The sequence below is a fragment of the Bos indicus genome, chromosome 16 (genome assembly GCF_029378745.1).
Source record: "Bos indicus isolate NIAB-ARS_2022 breed Sahiwal x Tharparkar chromosome 16, NIAB-ARS_B.indTharparkar_mat_pri_1.0, whole genome shotgun sequence".
In the NCBI taxonomy this organism is placed as follows: Eukaryota; Metazoa; Chordata; class Mammalia; order Artiodactyla; family Bovidae; genus Bos; species Bos indicus.
Window position 1 is genome coordinate 22,048,486 of NC_091775.1, and position 14,837 is coordinate 22,063,322.

The following is a 14,837-nucleotide window of genomic DNA, read 5'->3' on the forward strand; positions in this document are numbered from 1 at the left end:
GTTTTCTATAAGTATGGGATCATATTACACTATGCTGTATCTTCCTTTGTTTTCACATTACATGTTGTGTCTATGTGAAGACATACTGAGCCACTTAATTTTTATCAGGACAAAATGTGTGTGTGCTCAGTCACTTCCAACTCTTTGCAACCCCATGGACTATAGTCTGCCGGGCTCCCCTCTCTATGGAATTTTCCAAGCAAAAATACTGCAGTGGGTTGCCATTTCTTACTCCAGGGGATCTTCTTGATCCAGGGATCAAACCCATATCTCTTGCATCTCCTACATTGGCAGGTAGATTCTTTACCACTGAGCCACTTGGAAAGCTCAAGGACAAAATAGTGTTCCATTTTATGGATGTATCACGACCAAGATAATCACTTGGTGTAATCACTCACCTAGAGCGAGACATCTTGGAATGTGAAGTCAAGTGGGCCTTAGAAAGCATCATTATGAACAAAGGTAGTGGAGGTGATGGAATTCCAGTTGAGCTATTCCAAATCCTGAAAGATGATGCCGTGAAAGTGCTGCACTCAATATGCCAGCAAATTTGGAAAACTCAGCAGTGGCCACAGGACTGGAAAAGGTCAGTTTTCATCCCAATCCCAAAGAAAGGCAATGCCAAAGAATGCTCAAACTACCGCACAATTGCACTTATCTCACACACTAGTAAAGTAATGCTCAAAATTCTCCAAGCCAGGCTTCAGCAATACATGAACTGTGAACTTCCTGATGTTCGAGCTGGTTTTAGAAAAGGCAGAGGAATCAGAGATAAAATTGCCAACATCTGCTGGATCATGGAAAAAGCAAGAGAGTTCCAGAAAAACATCTATTACTGCTTTATTGACTATGCCAAAGCCTTTGACTGTGTGCATCACAATCAACTGTGGAAAATTCTGAAAGAGATGGGAATACCAGACCACCTGACCTGCCTCTTGAGAAACCTATATGCAGGTCAGGAAGCAACAGTTAGAACTGGACATGGAACAACAGACTGGTTCCAAATAGGAAAAGGAGTATGTCAACGCTGTATATTGTCACCCTGCTTATTTAATTTATATGCAGAGTACATCATGAGAAACGCTGGGCTGGAAGAAGGACAAGCTGGAATCAAGATTGCTGGGAGAAATATCAATAACCCCAGATATGCAGATGACACCACCCTTATGGCAGAAAGTGAAGAGGAACTCAAAAGCCTCTTGATGAAAGTGAAAGAGGAGAGTGAAAAAGTTGACTTTAAAACTCAACATTCAGAAAATGAAGATCATGGCATCTGATCCCATCACTTCATGGGAAATAGCTGGGGAAACAGTGTCAGACTTTATGTTTTGGGGCTCCAAAATCACTGCAGATGTGCAGCCATGAAATTAAAAGATGCTTACTCCTTGGAAGGAAAGTTATGACCAACCTAGATAGCATATTCAAAAGCAGAGATATTACTTTGCCAACAAAGGTCCATCTAGTCAAGGCTGTGGTTTTTCCAGTAGTCATGTATAGATGTGAGAGTTGGACTATGAAGAAAGCTGAGCACTGAAGAATTGATGCTTTTGAACTGTGGTGTTGGAGAAGACTCTTGAGAGTCCCTTGGACTGCAAGGAGATCCAACCAGTCCATTCTAAAGGAGATCAGCCCTGGGTGTTCTTTGGAAGGACCGATGCTAAAGCTGAAACTCCAATACTTTGGCCACCTGATGCAAAGAATTGACTCATTGGAAAAGACTCTGATGCTGGGAGGGGTTAGGGGCAGGAGGAGATGGGGACGACAGAGAATGAGATGGCTGGATGGCATCACCAACTCGATGGACGTGAGTTTGAGTGAACTCCGGGAGCTGGTGATGGACAGGGAGGCCTGGCGTGCTCCAAGTCATGGGGTCACAAAGAGTCAGACACGACTGAGCGACTGAACTGAACTAACTGACTGACTTATACTATATCTATTGCTTATTTTGGTTGTTTCTGTAATTTTAATAGTACAATGATAAATCATAAAAACTAATTTCCTGAGTCATCTTAAGTATCTTCTTGTGCCTTTTAAAAAAACAGTTTTCTAAATGCACTTTATTAAAGACACTTCGATGCCATTTTTTGGTTACTGCAATCTTTTACGTGTTTTTCTATGTATGTTGTACAATTCTATAAATAGCTTTGTAGATAAAGGTAATACTTCCTCTTTCACATTGCCTTAAAGGAGCAGAAAATTAACATATTTTGTGGAAGTAACATTAACCACTTCACTGTTCAGAACAAAATATAATGTGCTTACATTTTTTGGAAAAGTGATGACATTTCACAGTAAAATTTAACATTGGAAACCATTCATCAATGCCTCCCTTCAGCTTTTTGACTAAAGGAATGTTTTCTGAAACTAGATCTAAGGAAGTGTTTGTTTCAATATAATTTTTCCTGAAATATACATTGGCATTTACAAGATGGGTTTGTTATATATAGGTCTCAAAGTGAAAATATACCTAGAACCCAGGTCAAGGGCTTCTAAAGTGAAAATTGCTTGTATTTTCTTTTCTGTAAATTGGCTGTCTTTTGCTGTTCTTCAATTGTGTTGATCTTTTTCAAAGTTTCTGCTTCTTTTTTTTTTTTTTCTTTCTTTCAGATGTAGTAACAATAGCACAAGGTCTTTAGTTTTCCTGTTATGGAATTCCCAGTGTATGAAGACACGACAGGTCTTAGAAATTGCTCCATGTCTGTCCTGAGATTTGTATTTTCATCATTCCATTATAATTTTACTACCATGTGTATATGTGTGCAGCTCTAACAAACATTTCTGAAGTTTTGTGACTTTGAACTTGTAGGTGAAAGTTTTCTGTATGTGTTCAAAGACCAAATTGTTTCTTTTTGGCCACGTACATGAGTGCCTTGTTGTTGTTCAGTTACTCAGTCATGTCCGACACCTTGGACTTGCACCCCATGGACTGCAGCATGCCAGGCTTCCCTGTCCTTCACTGTCTCTTGAAGTTTGCTCAAACTCATGCCCATTGAGTCAATAATGCCATTCAACCATCTTATCCTCTGTCATCCCCTTCTCTTGCCATCATTCTTTCCCAGCATCAGTCTTTTCCAATGAGTCAGCTCTTCTCATCAGGTGGCCAAAGTACTGGAGCTTTAGCATTAGTCCTTCCAATGAATATTCAGGGTTGATTTCCTTTAGGTTTGACTGGTTTGATCTCCTTGCAGTCCAAGGGACTCTCAAGAGTCTTCTCCAGCACCACGGTTTGAAAGCATCAGTTCTTTAGCGCCCAGTCTTCTTTATGGTCCAACCCTCACATCTGTACAGGACTACTGAAAAAACCATAGCTCTGACTATATGGACCTTTGTCAGCAAAGTAATGTCTCTGCTTTTTAGTATGCTGTCTAGATTTGTCATAACTTTTCTTCCAAGGAGCAAGCTATTGTACTGCATTCTCATGGTAGTTAGTATAGTGAGAAATGTTTGGGTTTTTTTTGGTGTTTTTTCCACATCTTCATCTTTTAGTTTATTTTATAATTTTAAGGAGATTGGTGCTATTTTATGCCACAAAATTTCAATATTATATTTGGAAAAGGCTTACATGCATTTTTGCCTCTTGCCTTTTCTTTCTTGCTTTTTATTCCTTTTTACTTCCCTCCCTTCTCCTGTTCTTATCATTCCTCTTCCCCTTTAGGGACAGTGATGGTTAGGAATGCAGCCTCAAGAGCCAGATTAGCTAGAATCAACACTTGACTCTGACACCAACCAATATGTGACCTTGGGCATATCACTACACTTACCTGTGCCTCAGTATCTTCCTCTGTCAAATAGGCATGCTTATTTACTCCATTGAGGTGTTGAAAGGAATTATGTATGAGTTAACTCAGTGGTATGTAAAATCGTTGGAATAGTGCTGGCACATGAAGTATTAATTTATTTAAGACATTATTGGACTTCCCAGGTGGCACTAATGGTAAAGAACCCGCCTGCCATTGTAGGAGACACAAAAGATGCAGGTTCGATCCCTGGGTCTGGAAGATCCTTTGGAGGAGGACAGGGCATCCTGTTCCAGTATTCTTGCCTGGAGAATCTCATAGACAGAGGAGCCTGGAGAGCTGTAGATCATAGAGTCGCAAAGAGTCGGACACAACTGAAGCAACTAAGCATGCACAGGATATTATTATTCTCTTTATTTCTTTTAACTGAGTTGTTCAGACATCTGGCTGTCTTTTACCCATAATCACCCCAGGCTTCAAGTTTCTAAGAGCATACAGGCTCCTGTTGAGTCCTCAGCAGCTCCGTCATCCTAAAATGGGGTGGATGTCCATACCCTGAAAAATATAGTCAGGGAGTTTGCAAGCGGCATTCTTCATAGAGATTCAATGTGGCAGGTGGCATGCAGTCCCCTAGAGGAAGCAGCTCTGGGAAGACAAAAGTTGAGTGTTAGGAATGACATTCTTTGGGACTTCCCTGTTGGTTCAGTGGTTAAGACTCCATGCTTCTAATGCAGAGGGCACAGGTTTGATTGCTGATTGGGGAACTAGGATCCCACTTACTGTGTGGCCAAAAAAAAAAAAGGGAATTATATCCATTATGTCTCTGGAGTCAAGCTTTCTTTTCTTTTACTCCTAATTGTCTAGCGTGTCACCACACAATTATGTCCAGTAAATCTTATTGCAAGGAGATGGAGGTTCTAACCTTGGGTTGGGAAGATCCCCTGGAGAAGAAAATGTCAACCCACTCCAGTATTCTTGCCTGGGAAATCCCTTGGACCAAGGAGCCTGGAGGGTTACAGTCCATGAGGGTCACAAAGAGTTGGACACGACTTAGTGACTAAACAACAACAGCAGCAGCAACAACAACAGTAGTCTTATCTCGGTGCCTTTCTTGATCTGGTAGAGTGACTATTCTCTTGTGTAGGTTTTACAGTTTATGCTTTACTTCTAGTAACCCTTACACTGATGTGTATAATTTTTCACTACTATTTTCAACATCTGGGTCACTGACTTGATGCATAATTTTTGTTCCTTTCTCTGCTTTTGTAAATTCTTTTCAATTAGGCTTTCTAGATAACTATTTCCTTGTTATCTAGTAGACAGATAATCCTTCTGCTTGTTTCTTTAACTCTTTGTCCCTGATGGTTTAATTGCCATTTTTTTTCTCAGTCAACTTCATAGTATTGTTTGAAGTATTCTTTTTTTCCATTCTGTTTTTGTTCTAATTGTCTGAATTTATTGGGCTTCTCTGGTGGCTCAGATGGTAAAGAATCTGACTGCAATGCAGAAGACCCAAGTTGGATCCCTGGGTCGGGAAGATCCCCTGGAGAAGGGAATGGCTACCCACTCCATTGTTCTTGCCTGTAGAATCCCATGGACAGAGGAGCCTTGTGAGCTACAGTCCATGGGGTCGCAAAGAGTCATACACGACTGAGCAATTAACGCTTTCATTTTCAGTGAAATCTATATATTTAATCTAGCAATGAAAATGAAAAAATAATCTTGAGAGAATTCTTGAGAGAATTTTTTTAAAAGTGAAAAGTAAGTGACTAACAATTCTTTATTTATTCAGTAGACAGAGTGCTAATTTTTTGCCAGCCAATGTTATAGGAGAGAAATTACTCTGTTTCATAGTAATTTCCATAAGCAATAGGACCTTATCAAATGGGGATGGGGAGAGAATTGTAATGACTGAAAAAATTAAGATGGAGATCTGTCTTGAGTAAAACTTTTTCTTCCTTGTATGGGGATGGGGAGAGAATTGTAATGACTGAAAAAATTAAGATGGAGATCTGTCTTGAGTAAAACTTTTTCTTCCTTGTAAGTCAGTAAAATCTAAAGACTGAATTTCTTGTCTCTTTATGAGGCCTATGACCCTGCCCCCTGGCTCCCTAATTGAAGTAGACCTTCTCAGAACTCTATCCAGAACAGGCAAAATGATGAATTCATTTTACTTAGAGGCAATTCATTTAACTGATGCAGTGAGTGAAATATGTGAGGATTTTAATCTTGTGTGATATGTGTAGTGGCATTTAAAAAAATAAATTCAAATAATTATGTTTAAAAATAATGACAAAATAGCACATTGCTTTCTAAATTTCCTTATAAACACCACTGGCAAATTAATTAGTTGCAAATAGATGATTATAAAAATAAAAAAAGTAAAGCTATTGAAAACACATGGTCTCTCAGAGAAAGACTAATTTTTTAAACATAGCTCATTGTTTCTGAAATATTTTCTTTATGTAGCATTTTGTACTAAGTAGCTTTAGTCGTGTCCGACTCTTTGCGACTCCATGGACTGTAGGCCGCTAAGCTTCACTGTCCATGGGATTCTCCAGGCAAGAATACTGGAGTGGGTTGCCATTTCCTTCTCCAATTTAGCATTTTAATTTCATTTAAAATAATATTTGAATTATAATTATCCTTTTTGAAGAAATTAAAAATTAAGTTTAACAGGTTGATTTGGTTTATAATTATATTAGTTACTAATGAAATGCTTTAAAAAAATTTGTTTTTAGTGTTGTGGATATATTTCGAAAAAAGGAGAATGATGCAGCAATTAAAATCCAGAGCTGGTTTCGAGGATGTCAAGTTCGAGCATATATCAGGTATATTGATTTTGCCATGGAAACCTCAGATATACCATAAAAATATACTCCTTAGAAAATGTAATTTATTCATGTAGTTCTCATTGCAAATTTTTTTTTTACTTGTAATGAAGTTAATAACTTATATGATGTCCTTTAAAGACATAGCTCTTTTTGCTCCTTGTTTCGTATGTATCAAAATACTAAATGATATTGACCATATCTCTGGAAAATTCTCAGTGTTATAAGTATACTTGATTAGATTATTTTCTGCAGCTTCCATAGGATGTGACAAATGGCTGAACCTATTTTTATAGCAATGAATTTATTGACTGGTAAGAAAGAAAAACAGAGCAAAACGAAGCAAAACAGAAACTATTCCAATCCTCTCCAACATGTTGGTAAATAAAGACAAATGGTACCAAAATGATACCATTCTGAGGACAGAGACCAAAGCTGATCCCTATCTTAACTGTTTCCACTTTTTCTTCAGTGCTCAAATTTCCTTCAGTTTCTCATCAATTCTGAAAAATACTGCCCTCGATGAGATGGAGAAAGAATATGACTAGCCCATTATAAGTCAGCTGGTGAGCTAGGGGTTATACTGTAGTCTTTCTTATATTAACTAGTAGGAGCCAGACATGGAAATAAAAGCAGGAAATGAGGTTTCTCTTTTGGCCACTCTGCCAAATAGGAACATGGCAGCAGAGTAGTTTTTAATTCAACAGACTAAAATGACGTTACTGGGGATAGACTGAGTAACATGAGTATGAAAAAGGAAAGTGTTTCTTGACTTCAAGAATTATTTCAAAGTACTTGTAGTGATTCATATCAATATTGCCTGGCTTATTTGTCAACATGTCACTGTGACCTGTTCTATAGTCTTTCATTGTATTATTATTCTTAATTTACTTTTGATTTATTTTTTTAAGTAATTTACTCAATTAGTTTCATAGTGATGCAAAATTTTTATAGATTATATTCCATCCTGGTGGCTCAGAAGGTAAAGAATCCACCTGTAATGCGGGAAAGTTGCATTCGATCCCTGGGTTGGGAAGATCCCCTGGAGGAGGGCACGGCATCCCATTCCAGTATTCTTGCTTGGAGAATCCCGGTGGACAAAGGAGCCTGGCGGGCTTCAGTCCATGGGCTCGCAAAGAGTCATACACAACTGAGCAACTAAGCATAGCACATAGTCATAAAACATTGGGTATATTCCCTGAGCTGTAGTATATCTCTGTAGCTTATTTATTTTGCACATAGTATTACCTCTTAATTCCCTACCCCTGTCTATTTCCCCCTCTTCCCTCTCCCCACTGATTAGTTCATTCTCTATGTCTGAAATTCTTTTTTTGCTTTTATTTTTAATTTTCACTAGCTTGTTTTATTTTTTAGATTCTACGTATAAGTGATAATATATAGTATTTGGCTTTCTCTGTCTTACTAATTTCCCTAAGCATAATACTCTCCAGTTCCATCCATGTTGTTGAAAATGGCAAAATTTCATTCTTTTTTATAGCTGAGCAATATTCTAGTGTGTGCGTGTTTGTATGTAATAATATATAGTATCTTCGCTATCCATTCATCTTTTGATGAATACATAGGTTTCTTCCATATCTTGGTAATTGTAAATAATACTGCTATGAATATTAGGGTGCATGTATCTTTTTAAATTAGTGTTATTGTTTTCTTCAGATATATACCCGGGAATGGATTGCTGGATCATATGGTAGTTATATTTTTAGTTTTTTTGGGAACATCCATACTGTCTTTGCTGCTGCTGCTGCTAAGTCGCTCAGTCGTGTCTGACTCTGTGTGACCCCATAGACAGCAGCCCACCAGGCTCCCCTGACCCTGGGATTCTCCAGGCAAGAATACTGGAGTGGGTTGCCATTGCCTTCTCCGCCATACTGTCTTTAAAAGTACGCATAAACTTGGCTTTGAATTTGATTTCTTGAATATGTGGAAAGGAATGTTCTAGGCAGAAATTGAAAATATATCATTGTTTCAATGAAAGCATACTAATAAGCATATTTTCTACCTAGGTATTTACACAGAGTAGCAACAATTATTCAGAAACGATGGAGAGGTTACTTAGGCAGACAACAATATCAAGTAATTGTGAAGGTAAATATTATGAAATTTATATATGTTAGCATTTGGATTATATAATTTATTGAAACTTATTCACATCAGTCACATTTATAGTAGTTTTAGAGTTATTAATAATATGTATATGAGAACAAAATTCAGCTTAATTTTTAGAATGAGACTTCTGAGAAAACGTTCCTGATTTTTCCATGAAAAATTGATAGCTAACTTCTTTGTACCCAAACTATATCAGATATTTTATTTTTGTTAAAGTACTCTTTACAGCATATGTATTTGTATGTACTTATTTGTTGAAGATTCTTTCCATTTTCTAGATGGTGAGATTTTTCAGAGTAAGCATTGTAGCTTGTTCATTTTTAGTCCACCAACATTTAGACTAATCTCTGGCTCACCAAACAGTTAGTAAACATTGGTTAAAGTGCCCCAAATTAATTCTACAAAGGAAAAATGTAAGGCAGTTGCTCTCTGTGCTACTTATCATTCCCTTTGATTGACTCTTGGGAGATTTTGAAGATTTACCTTAATAAATGTAGCGTAACGCAGTCATCTATATCCACCAATAGACTTGCAGAAGTATGAGATAACATGCCAACTTATACTTCAGTTAAGAGATTTTAGAAATTAGGAAAAATATTTTTTTTAATATAAAATGAGGAGGTTTCTAATCATTCTCCTACTTCACTAATTTTATGATTTGTTATGCTTTCTACTATAATAGTTTAAATTTGTTCTTAATTTATTATTAGAGGCATTTAAATGAAGTTAAAAGATATAGAGGGAAAAAAGAAAAAATAAGTAGACAACTAAATAATAAGAGCGAGGGAATATATGTATTGTTATTGTTCAGTCACTGAGTCATGTCCATCTCTTTGTGACCCCAAGAACTGCAGCACGCCAGGCATATGTATACCTATGGCTGATTCATGTTGATGTATGGCAGAAACTAACAAAACATTTTAAAGCAATTATCCTCCAATTAAAAGTTAAAAAAGTAATGTATTCACCTTTGGTGAGAAAATTGTAAAACATGTTAATAAAATAAAGGAACTGTTTAGAGAAGAGCCTAATACTTTAGATTTAATGAAATAAAGTATTTTTTTTAAGGTGCTGGCACAAATTTTTACAAGTATTGGATCTCTCTCACAGCTAGGTTTAAAATCACTGTGATGTTTTTATAGAGTAGATCTGATGTCCCTACTGGGAAACCTATTTTAGTGATAGATTCTCTAAATATCATGATTCTCTTAAGTCCCTGTTTAATACTATATGTTCCCAGTTAATTAATATATGTCACTTCAGATTTTAAGAACCCACTAATACCACGGGAAATTTTCTTCTTTTAATTTACCTGGCTGAATAGCTCACGTACGTGTCTGCAACAAACAAAGGGTATTTCATTAATTTAATGAATTGTTAGCATGGGTTTTCTTGTCTAGAACACTAATCTCTTACATCATTTTAAGGCTACTAGGACAAGGAATTTTCCTCTATTCTTAATTTCTCCTATATCCTTAATTTCTCCTATTATCTCCTAAGAATTATTCTTAATTCTCCTGTATTCTTATATTCAAGTGAACAAATGCACTATATAATTTTCTTTTACCTCTCTATATGTATTTTTGGAGTTTCTTCCACTGCTATTTTGAATCATTTAGACAAAGTTATAGAAAGTGCCCCTTACCTCTCAATTTGTCAGTGGATATTTTCTACATAACCATATTAAAATGACTAGAATCAGGAAACTGACGTCTATACAAGTCAATTGTCTGTTCTTTGGATTCTGTTCATATTTCACTGATTGTCCCAATGATTTAACTTATAGCAAACACATCTTTTCCAGGGTATAAACCCGTGTTTCCCATTGTATTTAGTTGTTGTTTCTCCATAGTTACCTTTGATGTGTTTGATCTATCTATGCTTTTCATGACCTTTATTCTTGAAGAGTATAAAATAATTATTTTTTATATTATTCCTCAGTTTTGGTTTATGTTTCTTCATTGTTATAGTGAGATTATACATTTTATATTACAATACATGTCAGTACATCACATTAGGAACCATATGATGTCAGTTTGTCTCATGGCAGTTGATGCTAAATTTGATAATTTAAGGTGGTATCTCACACTTTTAGACTTGCTATTTTTGTCTTATGAGGCAGTGTTTTAAGACTGGGTATATATCTTCTTCGTCACCAAAATTTTTTATTCTAGATTTACCATGTCATTATGATTCTTACTAGAGGAAGAATTATGTTTGTCAAATAGTGATTTTCTTAACCTTGTCATTTCTTCTACATTTTCTTGTTAGCATTTTCGTACAAGAAAGAGCCTTTTTCCTCTTTATTCATTCATTCGTTTATAACAGTTTTAACCCATGAGTTCCTATTTTGTTTAATGGATTATAATAAATTATCACTAATTGGTTTTCTGCTCAAATTTTCCCAGATTTGGTGAGTCGGAGCTCCAGCAAGTCAATTTTTAATAGAGTCAGATTACTTAAACAGAATGATCAAAAATTAAGTTGTTTTCTATGGAATAATGAGCATCTTTAACCTCATTATTTATTATTATTCATCATGAGATCTATGTCTTTGTGTAGACAAGACTGTAGAGTATACTTATGCATATGGCATTCAATGAACATTACCAACTTAACTTTCATGCTGCTATTTCTACTCACAAGTCACCATCCAGATGGTTATGAATGATTGACATCTCCTTTTAATCAAGCATATGAACATGTATACATTTAAGTGACTGTTGTCAAAATATTCAACTTTGGAATCTATATTTGTTCTAATGATATTGGAGTTGCTAAAAAAAATTTAAATCTTTAAAAGTTCAAGTAATGAGCCACCCAAAAAAATTTGTTTTGTTACTTTAGGGTCTTGACTGGATCACAGAGAATGTCACTCAGCATGATCACCAAGTTATTCTCCAGATTTGGATCTAATTATCTTTGGGTTCTTGAAAAGAAATGGAGATTTTCCTCAGTTAAATTGGTTCTTGATGGTTTTTAAATCTGTTAATCTGTACGGTGTTTTTGAACACATCTGTTTTACTTATTTACCTGTTTTTGCCATTGTGTGCATGGCATAAAGAACATAAAGATCTCAGTAAATAACATAATCCGATCTTGGCATATAATTACTAAATGAGATTAAAATAGCTGCCATTTACTGGCTGACTAATGAGAGTGAAATATTGTACTAAGCATTTTATATACTTAACGTGTATACCAACTAAGCTCCTCAGGTGGCTCAGTGGTAAAGAATCTACCTGCCAAGCAGGAGACATGGGTTCAATCCCTGGGTCAGAAAGATCCCCGGGAAAGGAAATGGCAAGCCACTCCAGTATTCTTGCCTAGAAAATCCCATAGAAGAGGCGCCTGGCATTCTGCAGTCCATGGGGTCCCAAGAGTTAGACATGACTTAGCAATTAAACAACAACAATAATACCAACTAAAGTCTATGCCAGTCCTGTGAATATTATCACCATGTTATAGTGTTAGGCCCAGAGATGGCTACTTCCCCAAGGATACATTGTTAGAGATAAGTGGAGAAAAGTTCAAACCCAATTTGATTTGTTTCCGAAACCCTTACATGGAGAGGTAGGCAGTTCAGTCTCAATCATTATTGGCGATTTCCCTTCTCAGGTTTATACAGAGGTCCTGTGAGACTTAAGTAGTGCCATCAGAGCAGAAACCCTCACCTTTATCCAATCTTCATTCATAAGATACCTATTGTCCAAGCTCGTGTGTTCAGTCCCAGGATTCATCCTTCAAGGACTCCATGACAGTTCCGCCACATAAAGGGAAAGGGAATTTTTGCCAGAGCTGGTATCTTCCCTGGTGTTCAGAATCCCATTTTCTCCCCAGATGCCACCAAATTTATCCCTAGAGTTTTAGCCACATCCCAGACTTCCCTGGTTGCTCAGATGGTAAAGAATCTGCCTGCCGTGCTGAAGACCCAGGTTTGATCCCTGGATCAGGAAGATCTCCTGGAGAAGGGAATGGCAGGCACCCCACTCCAGGGTTCTTGCCGGGATAATCCCATGGACAGAGGAGCCTGTCTGGCTACAGTCCATGGGGTCGCAGAGTCAGACATGACCGAACGACTAACAATTTCTTTCACTTTTTCAGGAGCAAAAGGAATGCCAAATGTTGTATTATTACAAAAAGTTAATGCCCCACTCTTTCCCAGGCATGTGGAATATTTTCTTCATTATTTCTCTTTTTCTGCCCATGTTTCTCCCGTTAGTATCCCCCATCCCCTCAGTATGATTTCTCAGAGCTCAGGTTTTAGGGGAGCAAAGCTGGGGATGGACATTCACATATAAACTGACTGAAGCAAAAATGTGTAAAAGGAACTGCTACTCTCGTGAGTGGGGAGTGGAGCGTGAATTAAGGATAGTGTTTGAATCTATGTTAATTATCCTGTCACGCACATTAGTATACATTGTCACACATATAGTCCTATAGCAGCTATCTTTAAACCATCATTTCCAAATTTATTCTGCATAATTTTTTTTGCCTGACAGCTTCATACAATAATAATAATAATAATAATAATAATGCCATATAGTATATATTAGGTTGTAAAATGAATGGTAGAATTAGTGATTTTAAAACTTTTGTAATAGAATTCCCCCTTAACTAAAATTTAGCAAACTTTTTAATCCCCGTATGCTAAAAACAGGTGCAATCAGTACAGCTGTTTTGGAAACTGAAAACAGAACTGGTTGGTCTCTTACCTGGTGGCCTCTGTTGTCATCTGAGCCAGCAGGGCAGGATCTGAAAGCCACTGATTTTAATTTGCTTTTCTGAGGAAGGATCACAGGAAAATGATATTAATTGCCTGGAGGAGAAGAGAACCGAGTACTAGAGGACTAAGCATAAGAATAGACTTTTTACTGTAAACCCTTTGGTAGGTTTTGAATTTTAAACAATGTGAATATATTATCTATTAAATACAGAAAATTAATTAAAAAGGCAAGTCAATTTAAAAGGTACTCCCCCACCAAACACACACAGGCAGATAATAAGTACTCAGGTGGGAAGTTAATGTGATCTCTGAAGGTCAAAGTGGTGAGATTTATGCTGAACCTCTGGGGATCAGGAAACTATAGGTTGGGGCGAGGCAAGGATATTTCAATTAGGAACCACGTGAATGAAGGTTTGAAACTGGGAATGTGCGTGGTGTAACAGGAAGTGGTGAGGATGTTGATACAGGTGGCTGGAGAGAGGTTGAGGACTAGCAGAACATTGGTAAGGAGCTAAATGTGACTTTTATCAAATAATTTCCTACACTTTTAAGGGCCTTTCTTGTTTAAAAACATGTTTTACACTCATTGCTTCATATTTTCCAGTAATAGTCTGTCAAGTAGAAAATGCAGGTGTTCAGTCTTCTTATAGATGAAGACATGGAGACTCAAGGAGTTTAAAAGATGGGACTAAGGTCCCCAGTTTCTGATCCCTGTATATCCATATGCTACCTACCTTCTAAAAATCTTTTTCTAAAGGTCCCTGAGGCACTCCAAAACTGTTCCTCCTTCTGTAGACCTTTATTCAAGTAAATGGCACAACCATTCAGCCAGAAATCCAAACTCATTCTCTACTCCTCGTCACACTCTTTTCCCCATCTTCTATCTCCTTTCAGTCATCAACTACTTGGCATTGTCCCTCAGAAAAGTCTCTTGATTCTGACCTAAACTAGGAATCAAGTGTAATTTTACTCCCATGCCTACAATCCTCACCATAGCACACAGTGTAAAATTCACACTCTTTGACATGACATGGTGGATTTTCATTGTCTCATGATCCCTTCTTATCTACCCTTACTTCTTGCTACACCTGGATAAATATACTCTATTCGATACTATATACAAAAGAGATAACTAATAAGAACCTACTGTATAGCACAGAGAACTCTACTCAATACTCTCTAATGACCTGTTTACGGGAAAAACAATCTAAACAAAGAGTGGATATATGGGTATGCATACCTGATGCACCCTGCTGCACACCGAAAACTAAGACAACATTGTAAATAAACCATTTGCCGTTGCTAAGATATGCTGTGTCCTACAGGCTTCTTGCAAATGCTATTTACTTTGCCTGGATGCCCTTCTTCACTGTGACCTGCTTCCCATTGGTCTGAATGCCTACTCATGCCTCAAGA

General features: G+C 37.0%; 1 protein-coding gene across 3 annotated transcripts in view; it reads left to right on the forward strand.

Moving 5' to 3' along the window:
• Positions 1-14,837, forward strand: part of SPATA17 (spermatogenesis associated 17) — a 243,114-nt gene that overhangs the window by 26,155 nt on the left and 202,122 nt on the right. For 2 of the 3 annotated variants that reach the window (XM_019976944.2, XM_019976943.2), the window contains exons 2-3: positions 6,479-6,568; positions 8,593-8,674. In XM_019976944.2, the coding sequence (XP_019832503.2) occupies positions 6,479-6,568; positions 8,593-8,674 (172 nt within the window). The remainder of the gene's footprint in view (positions 1-6,478; positions 6,569-8,592; positions 8,675-14,837) is intronic. The other variant, XM_019976945.2, reaches the window with a different exon arrangement.